Source organism: Myxocyprinus asiaticus, chromosome 37 (genome assembly GCF_019703515.2).
Source record: "Myxocyprinus asiaticus isolate MX2 ecotype Aquarium Trade chromosome 37, UBuf_Myxa_2, whole genome shotgun sequence".
NCBI classification, from domain to species: Eukaryota; Metazoa; Chordata; class Actinopteri; order Cypriniformes; family Catostomidae; genus Myxocyprinus; species Myxocyprinus asiaticus.
This window is the reverse complement of record NC_059380.1, coordinates 34,227,633-34,240,120: the sequence shown is the minus strand read 5'-3', so window position 1 is coordinate 34,240,120 and position 12,488 is coordinate 34,227,633. Positions and strand designations below refer to the sequence as shown.

The window sequence follows — 12,488 nt, the reverse complement described above, 5'->3', positions numbered from 1 at the left end:
TATTAATTCAGAGTCTGGGGGACGGAGTCTCAACCACTCTCAAAAGATTATGGGAGAGGGATTTAGACCTGGAATTGGAGGAGGGAGAATGGGCTAGGATTTAAAAAAACATAAAAACTGCATCTAGAGATGCAAGGGTGCGCCTTATACAATTCAAGATTTTACATCGGTTCTATTTGACCCCCTCTAAATTGTATAGGCTTGGTCTTAAAGACACACCCACCTGCTGGTGATGCCATTCAGAGTATGGAGATTTAACCCATGTCTTTTGGGGGTGTGTTGAAATTCAAAAGTTTTGTTTAAAGGTGCAGAGTCTGGTATGCGAGGTGTTAGGTATTCAGGTATTATTCTGCCCCAGACTCTGTATCATGGGTGATGGGGTGGTCATTGACATTGTAAGTAGACACATAAAGAATTGGGTCTTAACCAGTGTCATGATCGCCAGGCAGATAATTTTGAGGGGCTGGAGGTAGGCTGGAGCACCCTCTTTTCAGGAGTGTTGCTCGGAGATGGGAAGGGTGGCAGCCTTTGAGGAAGTGACATTCAGAGGAACGGGGAGGTATAAAGTGTTTGTGGAAAAATGGGGCGGGTATTTGTCGTTTGTGGATGTGTGATTATTGTTGTTGTTTTTTTTGTTTTTTTTTTATGTGTGCATGTGTGTCTATGTAATTTAAGACCACTGTTATGTTGCTGGGGTTAGGGTGGGATTGGGAGGGAGAGGAGTAATAGTTGAGGTTAAGTTTGATTCTGTGTATATATGTTTTGTTCTATGAGGTACATTTATGTGAAACAATTTTTATTGATGATCAGAAAAGCCTGTTGACCATCTGATTCTTTTGGAGGATTTTGTGGGCCCCACGGCCCCATACTTAGGTGGCCTATCCAAGTCTTAGTCAAACTGACAGACTTTATTATAATTCAGCTGGCCCCCTGAAGGATGGATTTTCTCTCCAAGTACCCCCATTGGGTCATCAGTTGATTGTATCACAAAACAGACCTTAGTAATCCACTACTGACCTGCAACCAGTTTTGCTAGATCTTTAATAGTGGTAGGGATGCCAAAAGTCTGGATCCTGAACAGAATTACCCTACTACCAATTAGGACTGAGTAACATTGCCTGAAGGCTTGGCCACATTTACCTTTGAAAGACAAAATTCCAAAGTTCGTCAAACTTGAACCCCACTCAGAATTCCCCATCGGAAGTCCATCAGGTGAATTTCTTTGTGCAAAGGTAAATGTGACTGTGCATTAAGGCCCTGTTGTACAAATGTGCGTTCTTGCATTTCTGTGGGGGTAATAAATGTCAGTACTCCAGGGGGTGATAGAGTTTCCTCCTGTTAGCAAGCTATAAACGTATCAACAGAAAAAGAATGTGTGCCATTGTATTTACCAAACTGTTGCTCCGCTTTAATTGTCATTGACCTGTTTATGCTAATGCATAGGGCTAAACGATTTGGACCAAAAATCTAATTATGATTATTTTGGAAAAGAAATTGCGATTTGCAATTTGAACTGCGGTATGATAAACATAAAACAAAAAAACGTGTGATTCATTTTAACCAAAATAAACCATGTTTTGCCCTTGCTTTACTGCCAACCGGAAATACTGTTCTTGAAATGGTATTCACACTTAAGACCTCTAAAAAGATTATAGAAATATTATTGTATAGTAATAATCATTATTACTGTAATTTATTATTATTATTATTCAGTAGTAATTTCTTTAATAATTTCTTAATCTACCATGCTGTCCGGTTAAACCCTCAAGCCTTTATTTCGGCAGAAGCTTTTATTTTGAAAACTGAAGAGACGGAAGTTTCTGTTTTTTGTAGTTGAGTTGACAACAGATTTTTAATGTAGTGAAATGCTCTTATTAAGCATTTATTATTTTATTTTAATCTTATTTTAAAAGTGTGTAGTAAATTGTAGCGGCCAAACATAGAGGTATATGAAATTACGCAAATGTGCAATTAAAATAAATCTGGGGAGATTAAATAATGCGCTCGGCGCACGTTAGCACTCCATACTGAACGCAGAGCACATCTGTCACTCAGGGCAGTAGATAGATAGAATTTGTGTGTATGGAGCGCAGAACCACTCTGAAACCACAAGTGTAATACACTGATCCCGTTTACATGTACAGTATTTAAGAAAGCATTACAGACAAAACAGCCGTGCCCAAAGGCGCAGCACAGCGGGCAGCGCATTGAGACTACTTATTTAATCGCACCGGGTCATATCGCGATTTCGATTTTATTTCAGTTAATTGTTCAGCCCTACTTATGCGTGCTATAACATGCCTTGTGGCAATGCTGAGAATGCAAGAAGTACTTGTGTTGCCTTTTGAATTGCATTCAGACAAGATGCAAAATCGAGCTTGTGTAGCTAGAAGCGTTTGCGCAGTTGTGTAGAATATGTTTCTGCTCTGTGGTCTTCTCCGTTTACATTTAAAGGGATAGTTCATCCACAAATCAAGATTCTATCATCATTTACTCAACTTCATATTGTTTCCTTTTAAGGCATTTAGCAAATCCAGAGTGACATAAAAGTGCTTTCATTTCAGAATCTTCCTACTCCGAGTTGAAGGATTGTTGTTTGTTCATGAAGTCTTCTCATCTCTCTTTAATCGCTGTCTTACAAGACTAGCTGTTTTGATGCAGGCCATTTTTGGCAAGACTGTTTTGTTGGCCAGGACAGCAGTATAATTTTTACGGCATGTTTCTTCCCTTTGGTGGCAAGAAACTAGGCAGTCATTAAAACCATTGTCCAAAGTAACATTCTAGAAAAGGAACATTGTCCTTGGAGTCACTTGTTCGCACTGGAACATGTGTACCATTCATCCACAGAATGGACTGTTTTTAAGGTGGGTTTGCATTAGATTAGGAGGTAGACTGGGTTGGTAACATGGAAACTTTTGTTCACACCTTGGATTGAGCAAGTTTTCATTGGGCTGGACACTAGGCGTGTTTAAAAAATGCTGCGTTTTCTTGGACTGAGTACTGCTACTTTTTAAGGAAAACCATATGAAAATTGTACAATGATGTCATCATTGGGCCGAAGTGAGAAACAGAGTATTCTGTGACATTGTCATTGATCCCTGGGGACTTGGATGGAATTGCAGAAATGCCAGGAGCATATGATCCTTAGAATGGAGTGCAGTGAACCCTTACAATAAAGAGGTCCATATGGACTGTAAGATAGTATATATACTCGAGAGTTCAGAATGTATCTGTTATAAACCCAGTGAGCTGCCTTGCTGTCTACTGCCTACAAAAGCAGCGACCTTCTAAGGGGCTGTTCAAACCGGACGTGTTCTTGCACTAAAATGAACTAGAATAGAACAAAACTTGAATGTTTCGAGATCCGTCTTTAAATGTTTACTTTCTTTTTAACTTGATACGGCATCTAAAAATTTTACGCTACTCTGCAAGATGCTGAAAAAACAGCAAGATGCAACACAAAGATGTCAGTCTAGCGTATGTTTACATAGAAAAACTATTGAAAAACTGCACAGACAGATACAGTTCTGACTCATTCCGTGTGAACACCCCTATGGCAGGATCTTAACCGTCATGGAACCTTGCAAGTTACTAATTTGAAACAATATAAAGACACTTCACACAAATATGCTCCTCACATAAAAAGCACAAGACTCGACTCTCAGTTGATTTCAGTAGAGTTTGCAGTATCTCTATGCCATTAGTGTATCACTAAGCTAAGGATGCGATACTCTGATAACTATTTAAATACATAGCACCAGGGCCAGATCTAGTACTATCCCTATGTCCCCCTGAGCGCAAGTAGAGAAAAGGTTAGAATTGTATCCTCATGGCACTAAGACTTACCCTAACTCTAACTAAGTCCCACTGGAACTGAAGACATGCAGCCCAAACCAAGGACAGTACGTTCTTAGCAGAAAATGTGATGTTTAGTGTATAAATAAACTGCCAAAAAGCATGTGGCTCAATACAGCGCAACACGGGTTCCGGAAGTAAATATCCCATTCATTTTTTTCATAGACGAATTGATTTTTAACAACAACTTATAAACCTTTAAAGACAGACTTGCCGTAATTTCCGGGGGTTGTTAATCCAAGGTATATGCTTCTGTTGAAGCCATCCATCTGTGTTATTTCAACGTCATTGTTTAAAAATCACATTTAATAGTGGAATTCCCGGTGAACAACTACAGTACCTGTGGAACAGCAGTGAAAGATCCACCAATTAGAGAACCACAGACAAGAAAGCCCGCGAAATAAGACCAATGCTTCACAATGCTTCATGGGATTGTAATTCGTCCCCTCTTGAAAGACGGTAAGTACACAGACTTGTACCTTTGACTTTTTGTCGCATTTTCAAATACATTTTGCCTCAAAATAAAGTGTGTAATGTTGCGATTTACCTTGGAGCTTGTTGGTTTAGTTCATGCTTGACAACTCTTTAATGGAGGATTTTGGATAAATACTTCCGGAACCCAGACACTGAATAAGGGGACGGGGCATTGTTGCGCTCTAAAGTGGCAATACTTACATAGTCACGATGAACATGACCATGAAGCAATGGCCCGAGATTAGTTACGTTGATATCAGTTACTCAGTTGTTATGACAGCCAATAATTGCAGTAGTTGAGCCTGAACTCTTGTTTACTCCAACTAACACTTAATTAGGTTGTTGTTCTCCATCTGGAATGCTCATATTGGTAGTTTTTACATTGCTTCTTATGGAGACCGGAACCAGAAAACAGTCCAATGGCAATTAGAATTATCATGGCACTTCCCATTGGTTGGTCAGGAAAACTGTGGATTGATTGAATTATTTATTAAGCATATCTATAATCGTCATTTCTCTTGATTCCTCCACCGTCTTGGATGGATGTTTTCACTGATCTTGTCGCAGTTGCCTTTTTTTCTGCCTTATAATTTGGTCTAAGTATCTTAGAACAACAGTATCTTGGAACAACCTTGGCCTATGGAGCCTTAAAATGATGCCCATGTAGGCAGCTCACTAGGATTTACATCAGACTCAACGTGTGTAGAGGGAAGTGTTGCTCCAGTATCACAAGATCTTATTTATTTTTTCTGTTTGTTTTTTGTGGAGTGGGTGAATGAAGCCTTCACACACACAAAGGGCTTTTCTGTTGTGTGTGTGTGTGTGTGTGTGTGTGTTCGAACAATATGCTTTACCCTCCTTTTCCCTCCCAAAATCTCTTGGACATCAGTCGCTCTCTTGTTCTCAGTGTGAGAGGCAGAAATGTGGGGCACTCTCTCTCTCTCTGTCTCTCTCTCTCTCTCTCTCTCTCTCCTATCCCCCCCCCCCCCCCCCCCTCGCTCTCTCTGTCTCTAGTACTTGCACAGACATGCACACACCAACTGGGTCTTGCATTCCAGCGGGTGAAACTGAAAGGGAGACTACACACTCGACTGACAGCAGGTCTGCCCTCTCAAATGTGTTCTTGCACACACACACACACACACACACACACACACACATTCCCTCGCATTGTGGGGTGGCTGACAGCGGCACGGCCATCTGTCGGATCAGCAGTGGTTTTGTGTACGTGTCGCTACATGGCTCTGCTTCCCTGTGGACAGATAAATCTCAGTACTTGTGTTCCCTTCCTTCTAACAATCACCATGGATTTTCTGATTAAGAGCTGTATATTTGTTTGCATATTTGCCTTTTTCTCAGAAGCATGTTTGAATGGCATTATACCTACCTAAATTTGTACACAGGACACAGTACAATTTATATTTCTTATGGTCACTTCTGTCATAATGAAGCAATCTGCCCATTTCTAATAAAAACTTAGCTGCTTACGATTGGTGTGTGTGTGTGTGTGTGTGTGTGTGTGTGTGTGTGTGTGTGTGTGTTATTAATGTAATTTATCTAAAAATATATTTTCAATAATAAGATGTTCCTTATGTTTCTGTTTCTCTTGTTCAGTATAACTTCAATGACCTGAGTGGTTCAGTATCTCTGGCCTGGGTTGGAGATGGCACCGGGGTGAGTCTCTTTTCAGGACTTTTCTGCACACAACATACAGGACTGGAATGCAGTATACAGCAATTTATCTATGATTGTGTGGATATCTAAAGCCTTTACTAAAAACATTCAAATTTTGTATATTTATGTACCTTACATTTTGTGGCTTGTAGTTCATTTCTGTTATCTTTGAGGCCATTTATACACCAGTGCACTCCTTGAGAAAAAATTTCATACATTTTATAGAGCTGAACGATTAATTGAAATAAAATGAAATCGTGATATATGACATAGTGTGATTATCAAACCGTAAAGGCTGCGATTTAATTAAATAAGTAGCATCTGCGTGAGGCTAATGGGCTGAGCATGTTAATGTGTATTTACAGCACTCTGGATTCACTTATCGCACATTTGCATAATTCCAGATATGCTTGGCCACTATAATTTACTATCCAAATCTAAAGTAACCTCATAACACTGGGTTTTTGTGGACAGAAGAGTGTTTTCCTGCAGTGTTCCACCAAAATAACCACATAGCAATGCTGCATGCAAGTTAAGAAATTATTACATAAATATGTTACTGTTTTATAATTTTATTATTAGTAGTAGTAGTAGTTTTATACAAAAAATATTTATTGTTCTTAATAATTTCTTTATTTACTAATAACTTATTGGGTTTCAAAAATAATGATGAAAAGTGGAAAAGAGACCCTTTTACAAAGTAAACAAAAACAGGTACACAGTGAAAAGATTGTCCACCCCAAATAAAGTCTATTTATTTGTTTTTTTGTGTTTTTTTGTGTGTTTTTTTTTTTTTTTTTTTAAGTTCACTCAAGTGTGAACACACTTTCTTGGACAGTATTTCTATTGGCAGAAGATCATCTTTGCCCATGACTTAATTTTGGTCAAAAGTAAACATTTACAATGTTTTTTTTTGTTTGTTTTTTTTATACGATAATCATATCGCAATCACAATATTTTTCAAAATAATAAAATGCTGTCTAGATTGAGAATGTCTCCTCCTGATACCACATACAAATGATTAGCACTAGCAGTAGCAAGTGACTTAAATGATAAAATGTCATTTTTTTTTAAGCATAAACTTCTCAAAATCTTGTAAGATTTATGCTTAAAACAAGAAAAAACTGTCTTGTCAATTGGATGAGAAAAATAAATGTAATTCAACAGATATTTTCTGAAAACAAGTCCTAATATCTTGCACAATTTGGCTTCTCAAGTTAATTTCTTTTTTTAAAGGAATAGTTCACCAAAAAATGAAAATTCTGTCATAAAGGTTCTCACCCTCATTTAGTTCCAAATCCATATGGCTTTCTTACGTGGAATACGAAGGAAAAATATGGATATCCTGGAGTCCCGGTCCATCTTTTCAATACAATGGCAATTGATAATGACTCACTTTAGAGCTTAAAAGGATCCAAAAGTATCATAAAAGAAGTCGATGCGACTTGTGCATCATATTCCAAATCTTATTAAGGCATATGATAGAAGTGAAAAACAATGCAAAATGTAGGTAATATTTCTGTTAAAATCTTCATGTCATTTTTGGGACAACTATTCCTTTAAGAACATTTAGACATTTTTAGTGGAACACAAAACATTTTTTTTTTTGGGCAGTGTAGAAATATTTGAGTACTGATTGATATTCGCTCTGGGATTTGAACCAGCAAACGTAGGTTTACTAGCCCCAATCGCAAGCACTTAGCCACTACCGCTATGTTTACTAACCAGTAGCTGATCAACAAAATGTGTAATTGTCAGTTTAAACTGATTGTCTTAGCCACTGAGTTGTTCCTTCAGGGCTCAGTGGTCGGCTCCATGCTCTAACTCGCAGGAATGTGATCCCTACTATCACACGTTAGTGCGAAACGAGAGCAAGTGAATTACTGTTTCAGAGGCTGAATTTCTGAAAGACTGCTCAGAGCTTGGCTTGACAGGACCTCAAACCATCATTCAGTGCTAACAACACTGGAGGCTGAATTTGTCTGTTATAGAACTGAGCTGAACTGCAGTGCAGCTGTAAAACATGTACAATCTGTAATTACGCCCCCAGCCTACACATAACAACAACACTCAGTTTCAAACAAACATTTTCAATTACCAGACAAACTGTTTGAGTGTCATCATATAGTCAAAGGGTGAGAGTGCTACATATGCTAAGGGAAACATCACTACTACTATTGCTCATACTATAGGGTTTAGGGATTATAAAAAACCCTAACCTTAAGGATAACATTGTGCCACAGACATGAATGATACCTCAAATCATGCATTTTGCTGAGAGGTGAGCTATTACTTTTCAGATTGGGCCATTCAGATTGTGTTCAGATGTGCTGCACTAAAAAAAGCTAGACACATCAAGTGGAACAGTATGCAGCAGGGGTGAGGCCAGAAATCTCCAAATGAATGGACCTCTATTTTGTGCCGAATTTCATCATGAATATAATGAAGCGCTCCCCTTTCCTCAGCATTTATGAGTCGATATTTGCTCATTTACCTAATACATAGTTGCATAATTACATGTACAATAACAATAATTATTATTATTATTTTTTTTTTTACAATTAAGTTTATTATTAGAAATTTACCATAATAGGTCATATTGATGCAATTGTAATGGGGTTGTCTCTGCGTTGTGTTGAATAAAGCACTCGATTGACACATCTCACGCCTTTGGATTTTATTCTGTTTAAACGCATTGAAAAGCGGTGGTCAGTCCCAGTAATCATGCTCACGCATGTTCCACAACAACCACTCTCTCGGATGGCGCAAATCTTAATCTTTATGTATGAATAATATAGGACAGGAATGCAATAATTACACACATTATTTAAAATATAAAGTCTGTAGGGGGGCCTGGGTAGCTCAGCGAGTATTGACGCTGACTACCACCCCTGGAGTCGTGAGTTCAAATCCAGGGTGTGCTGAGTGACTCCAGCCAGGCCTCCTAAGCAACCAAATTGGCCCGTTTGCTAGGGAGGGTAGAGTCACATGGGGTAACCTCCTCGTGGTCGCGATTAGTGGTTTTCGCTCTCAATGGGGCGCTTGGTAAGTTGTGCATGAATCGCGGTGAGTAGCATGAGCCTCCACGTGCTGGGAGTCTCCGCACAACAAGCCACGTGATAAGATGTGCAGATTGACTGTCTCAGAAGCGGAGGCAACTGAGACTTGTTCTCCGCCACCCGGATTGAGGTGAGTAACCGCGCCACCATGAGGACCTACTAAGCAGTGGGAATTGGGCATTCCAAATTGGGAGAAAAGGGGATAAAAAAAATTAAAAAAAGAATATATATATATATATATATATATATATATAAGTCTGTACCTGTTTAAACACATTGAAAAGCGGTGGTCAGTCCCAATAATCATGCTCACGCATGTTGTATAATGAGGGTGAACATTCAGTCAAACATTACTACACATAAAATATGGTAGCTTGAGAAGAGAGCATACAATAAACAAAATACATGTCGATGTTAACCCCAAAAAAATAAGATCAAATTAATTTAAATATTTTTCCGGGGAGCACTTACCCACCACAAACATTCTCTCGGCTGGCGCGAATCTTAATGACCCAACCGGAACCATTTCACTACACAGCATCAGCCAATGGGTGGAGAGTGCAGCTTAATATATAATTAAAGGGTCATGCACAAAATTAAGTAAAGCAAATGAAATGGCCATAGAAATAAATACAATAAATTAAAATGAGAGATTGCAATACAAATTATTATTCTATTCTTTATTATATTATCCTCCTGCTTTTCACAGGTGTTGGCTGGGTTTCCCGAAGCACTAAGAAGAACATTAGTAGCACTTAAGTAGGACTTAATCTCTACGGTGCATTTCCCAAAAGCATCGTATCTAAGTAAAAATGTTTGTAAATTAACGAAAGCTTTGAACCACTCTTAAGTCCATTAAATGCAACTTAAATGTATCTTTCTTGTATCTTTCACAGTTTATCAGAGACAATGGGACATTGAATAAATTATAATAATATATTTTGATCATTGGAAAGACATTGTTTTAGAGGATAAAAAGTGTGAAAAAAAAATCGCATTGAAATCAACTGGCATTCTCCACAGTCTGCGCATGCAACATGATAGGTCTAAATTAGGTCTAAAGATAAATCTAAATTTACATAACACACAATACATTGTAACATTTTATTGGCCGTATTTGATAATCATAACTATGATAGCAATAGAAAGATTATCTTATTAAACAGATTTCTTTAGACATATGTGAGTAAAGTGACCTTGCAGTTTAAAACTTAAATAAATAGGCCTAAATAAAATGTTTATCAAATGAGGTTAGAGAGAGTGTGCAATGAGAGATTCCCTTCATTCTGTTTTGAAAGGTCAATGAGTAGTTCAGTACTGATGTCCGTCATTTTAATCCTGTTCTTTGTGCATCTGTTCAGTTTCCAGCCAAAGAAACAACACAGGCTACGTGAGATCTCCTTATTATGATGTGATGATCATCGGGTACATTCACGTTACATGCACTCCTTGCGTAAATTTGCATGAGTGCCAACACGCCAATAAACCTCTAAACACACAGTGAATCAGAGACGTGCATCGATGGCTTCTCTTTCGTCTGTTTTCCAAAATATGATCAAGTGTGCTCCTTCAGACGCACATATTTGTGTCTAACAGCGTTACTTGTCATTTGTCACTCCGAGAAGTCTGAAAGGTCTTCTGCCACACAGTTGCGGGTAGATGACAAGCAAAATTACCCGCTAATTTCATACCCTGCCATGTCATCTACAGAAACATCTACAACACTCCCACGTAAAATAATAATAATAATAATAGATTAAGTGAGACAAAGTGTGGATATATTATCTTGGTGCTAAGCGCAGTAAGCGGATCTGTTTACAGGTATGACTGTAGAGAGCTGCACAGTGCAGAGAAAATGAGCGACTCGATAAGAAGCGCGCCGCAACCCATTTCAGTTCACCATATTCATACAAAACTTTTTATTTGAAATAATAAAAAAAAAAAAATTCTAACTATATTTATAACAGGAATATTGTCATTATCTTGAATGTGAGCTATTTTGTGTGCAAAAAAATGCAGTTTCTTTTTATTTGAAAACTGTTCTTATATTCCTGATGTTTTGATTGGGTGGACCAGCCATCAATCTGAGTGGACTAGTGCCACTCTGGCCTTTATGTGGCCTCGCGCCTGGTTCAGGTGTATCGAGATCTATTAGTTTATGTTGAAATTAGCATTAACCAAGATTAATAAGTGCTGGAAAAGGATTGTTCATTGTTAGTTCATATTAACTAGTACACTAGTTATTTAATGCATTAGTGTAGTACACTAATCTTAATGAATACATTGTACAGTGTTACCGCTCTTTTTAACTTGACGCAGACACAATCAGTGATAAAATTGTGCTGCATCTTGAGTATTTAAATGAAGTCATTGTCATTCCTTTCTGTGCAAACACACCTCCTTTCTATATCAGTCTGGCTCATTATGGATTGTGCTTTATTCTCAAAACTCTGTGCTATTTGCCCTGGGCAGTTAACATTGTGTTATTACCGCCGGAGGAAAGCAGGTGGTAAACTGACTCTTATTTAAAAGAGATGTTTTTGTAAATTTTCTATCGATCATGGCAGCAGTAATATATCAAATAATGATCAAACGGTGGAGAAGAGTGTTATAACCTGGCATACTTCCTGATGCCCGGTGAATCAAGCGCACTTTGGCATGTTGAAGAGATGATTCAGATTATCTGGATCACAGTAGTGGATTGATGCTGTACAGTCCCGGCAGAATGTGTCAGATCGCAGTTGTCTGCTGCATCCTCCACTATAGGCCTACAGCGCTCAAAACCAATTTCTGCTGTGCAAATTGTGTTCAACACACTTTTTTGTGTTGCATTTGCTCTGTTGCCTGATATACATAATTACTTTAGTGAATCGGGAGCTAAACCAGCACAGACAGTGCATGCAAATAAACGTTGCTTTTACCGGGTGCAATTTATTCTTATTGAATTCCCCCCAAAGTGTCTAAAAATGCAAATCTTTGGCCTAAAGTTAAAGTTAAGAGTTAGAAACAGGAGTTAAATGAGAGCGGGCACCGACCAATCAGAATCCTAGCTGTAAGCTTGATGCGCCTGCACTTGAGTGATAGCTGGATAAATTAAGTCTGAAGATCAAGTTTGGAGCTGTGCTCATGTTCGGGCATGTGTCCTGCAGTATCTCACCCACACCAGAGTTTAAATCCTTAAGAATGCTTCACTGCACTGCAAGTTTCCAACGACTCTGGTTCCAACACTTACACATACTATAATATGTCCCTCTCTCTGTCCAGGTATTGCTGGTGCTGACCACTTTCCAGGTTCCTCTTTTTATCATGCGGTTTGGTCAGTCCAGACTCTACAGAAGGTAAGAGGGTCTTTTAAGATGGTGTTCAAGTTAGGATGGAACTTTAATGCTGTCCTTGCTAAAAAGATTCATAGGGAATAATAAGTCC

The 12,488-nt window shown here is 38.4% G+C and overlaps 1 protein-coding gene across 4 annotated transcripts in view; it reads left to right on the top strand.

The window, feature by feature from the left end:
* LOC127428184 (sortilin) overlaps nucleotides 1-12,488 on the top strand; it is a 33,513-nt gene that overhangs the window by 9,756 nt on the left and 11,269 nt on the right. For 3 of the 4 annotated variants that reach the window (XM_051676353.1, XM_051676354.1, XM_051676352.1), the window contains exons 2-3: nucleotides 5,944-6,003; nucleotides 12,327-12,400. In XM_051676353.1, coding sequence (XP_051532313.1) covers nucleotides 5,944-6,003; nucleotides 12,327-12,400 — 134 coding nt within the window. Of the gene's footprint in view, nucleotides 1-5,345; nucleotides 5,431-5,943; nucleotides 6,004-12,326; nucleotides 12,401-12,488 lie in introns of those variants that run through there. The other variant, XM_051676355.1, reaches the window with a different exon arrangement.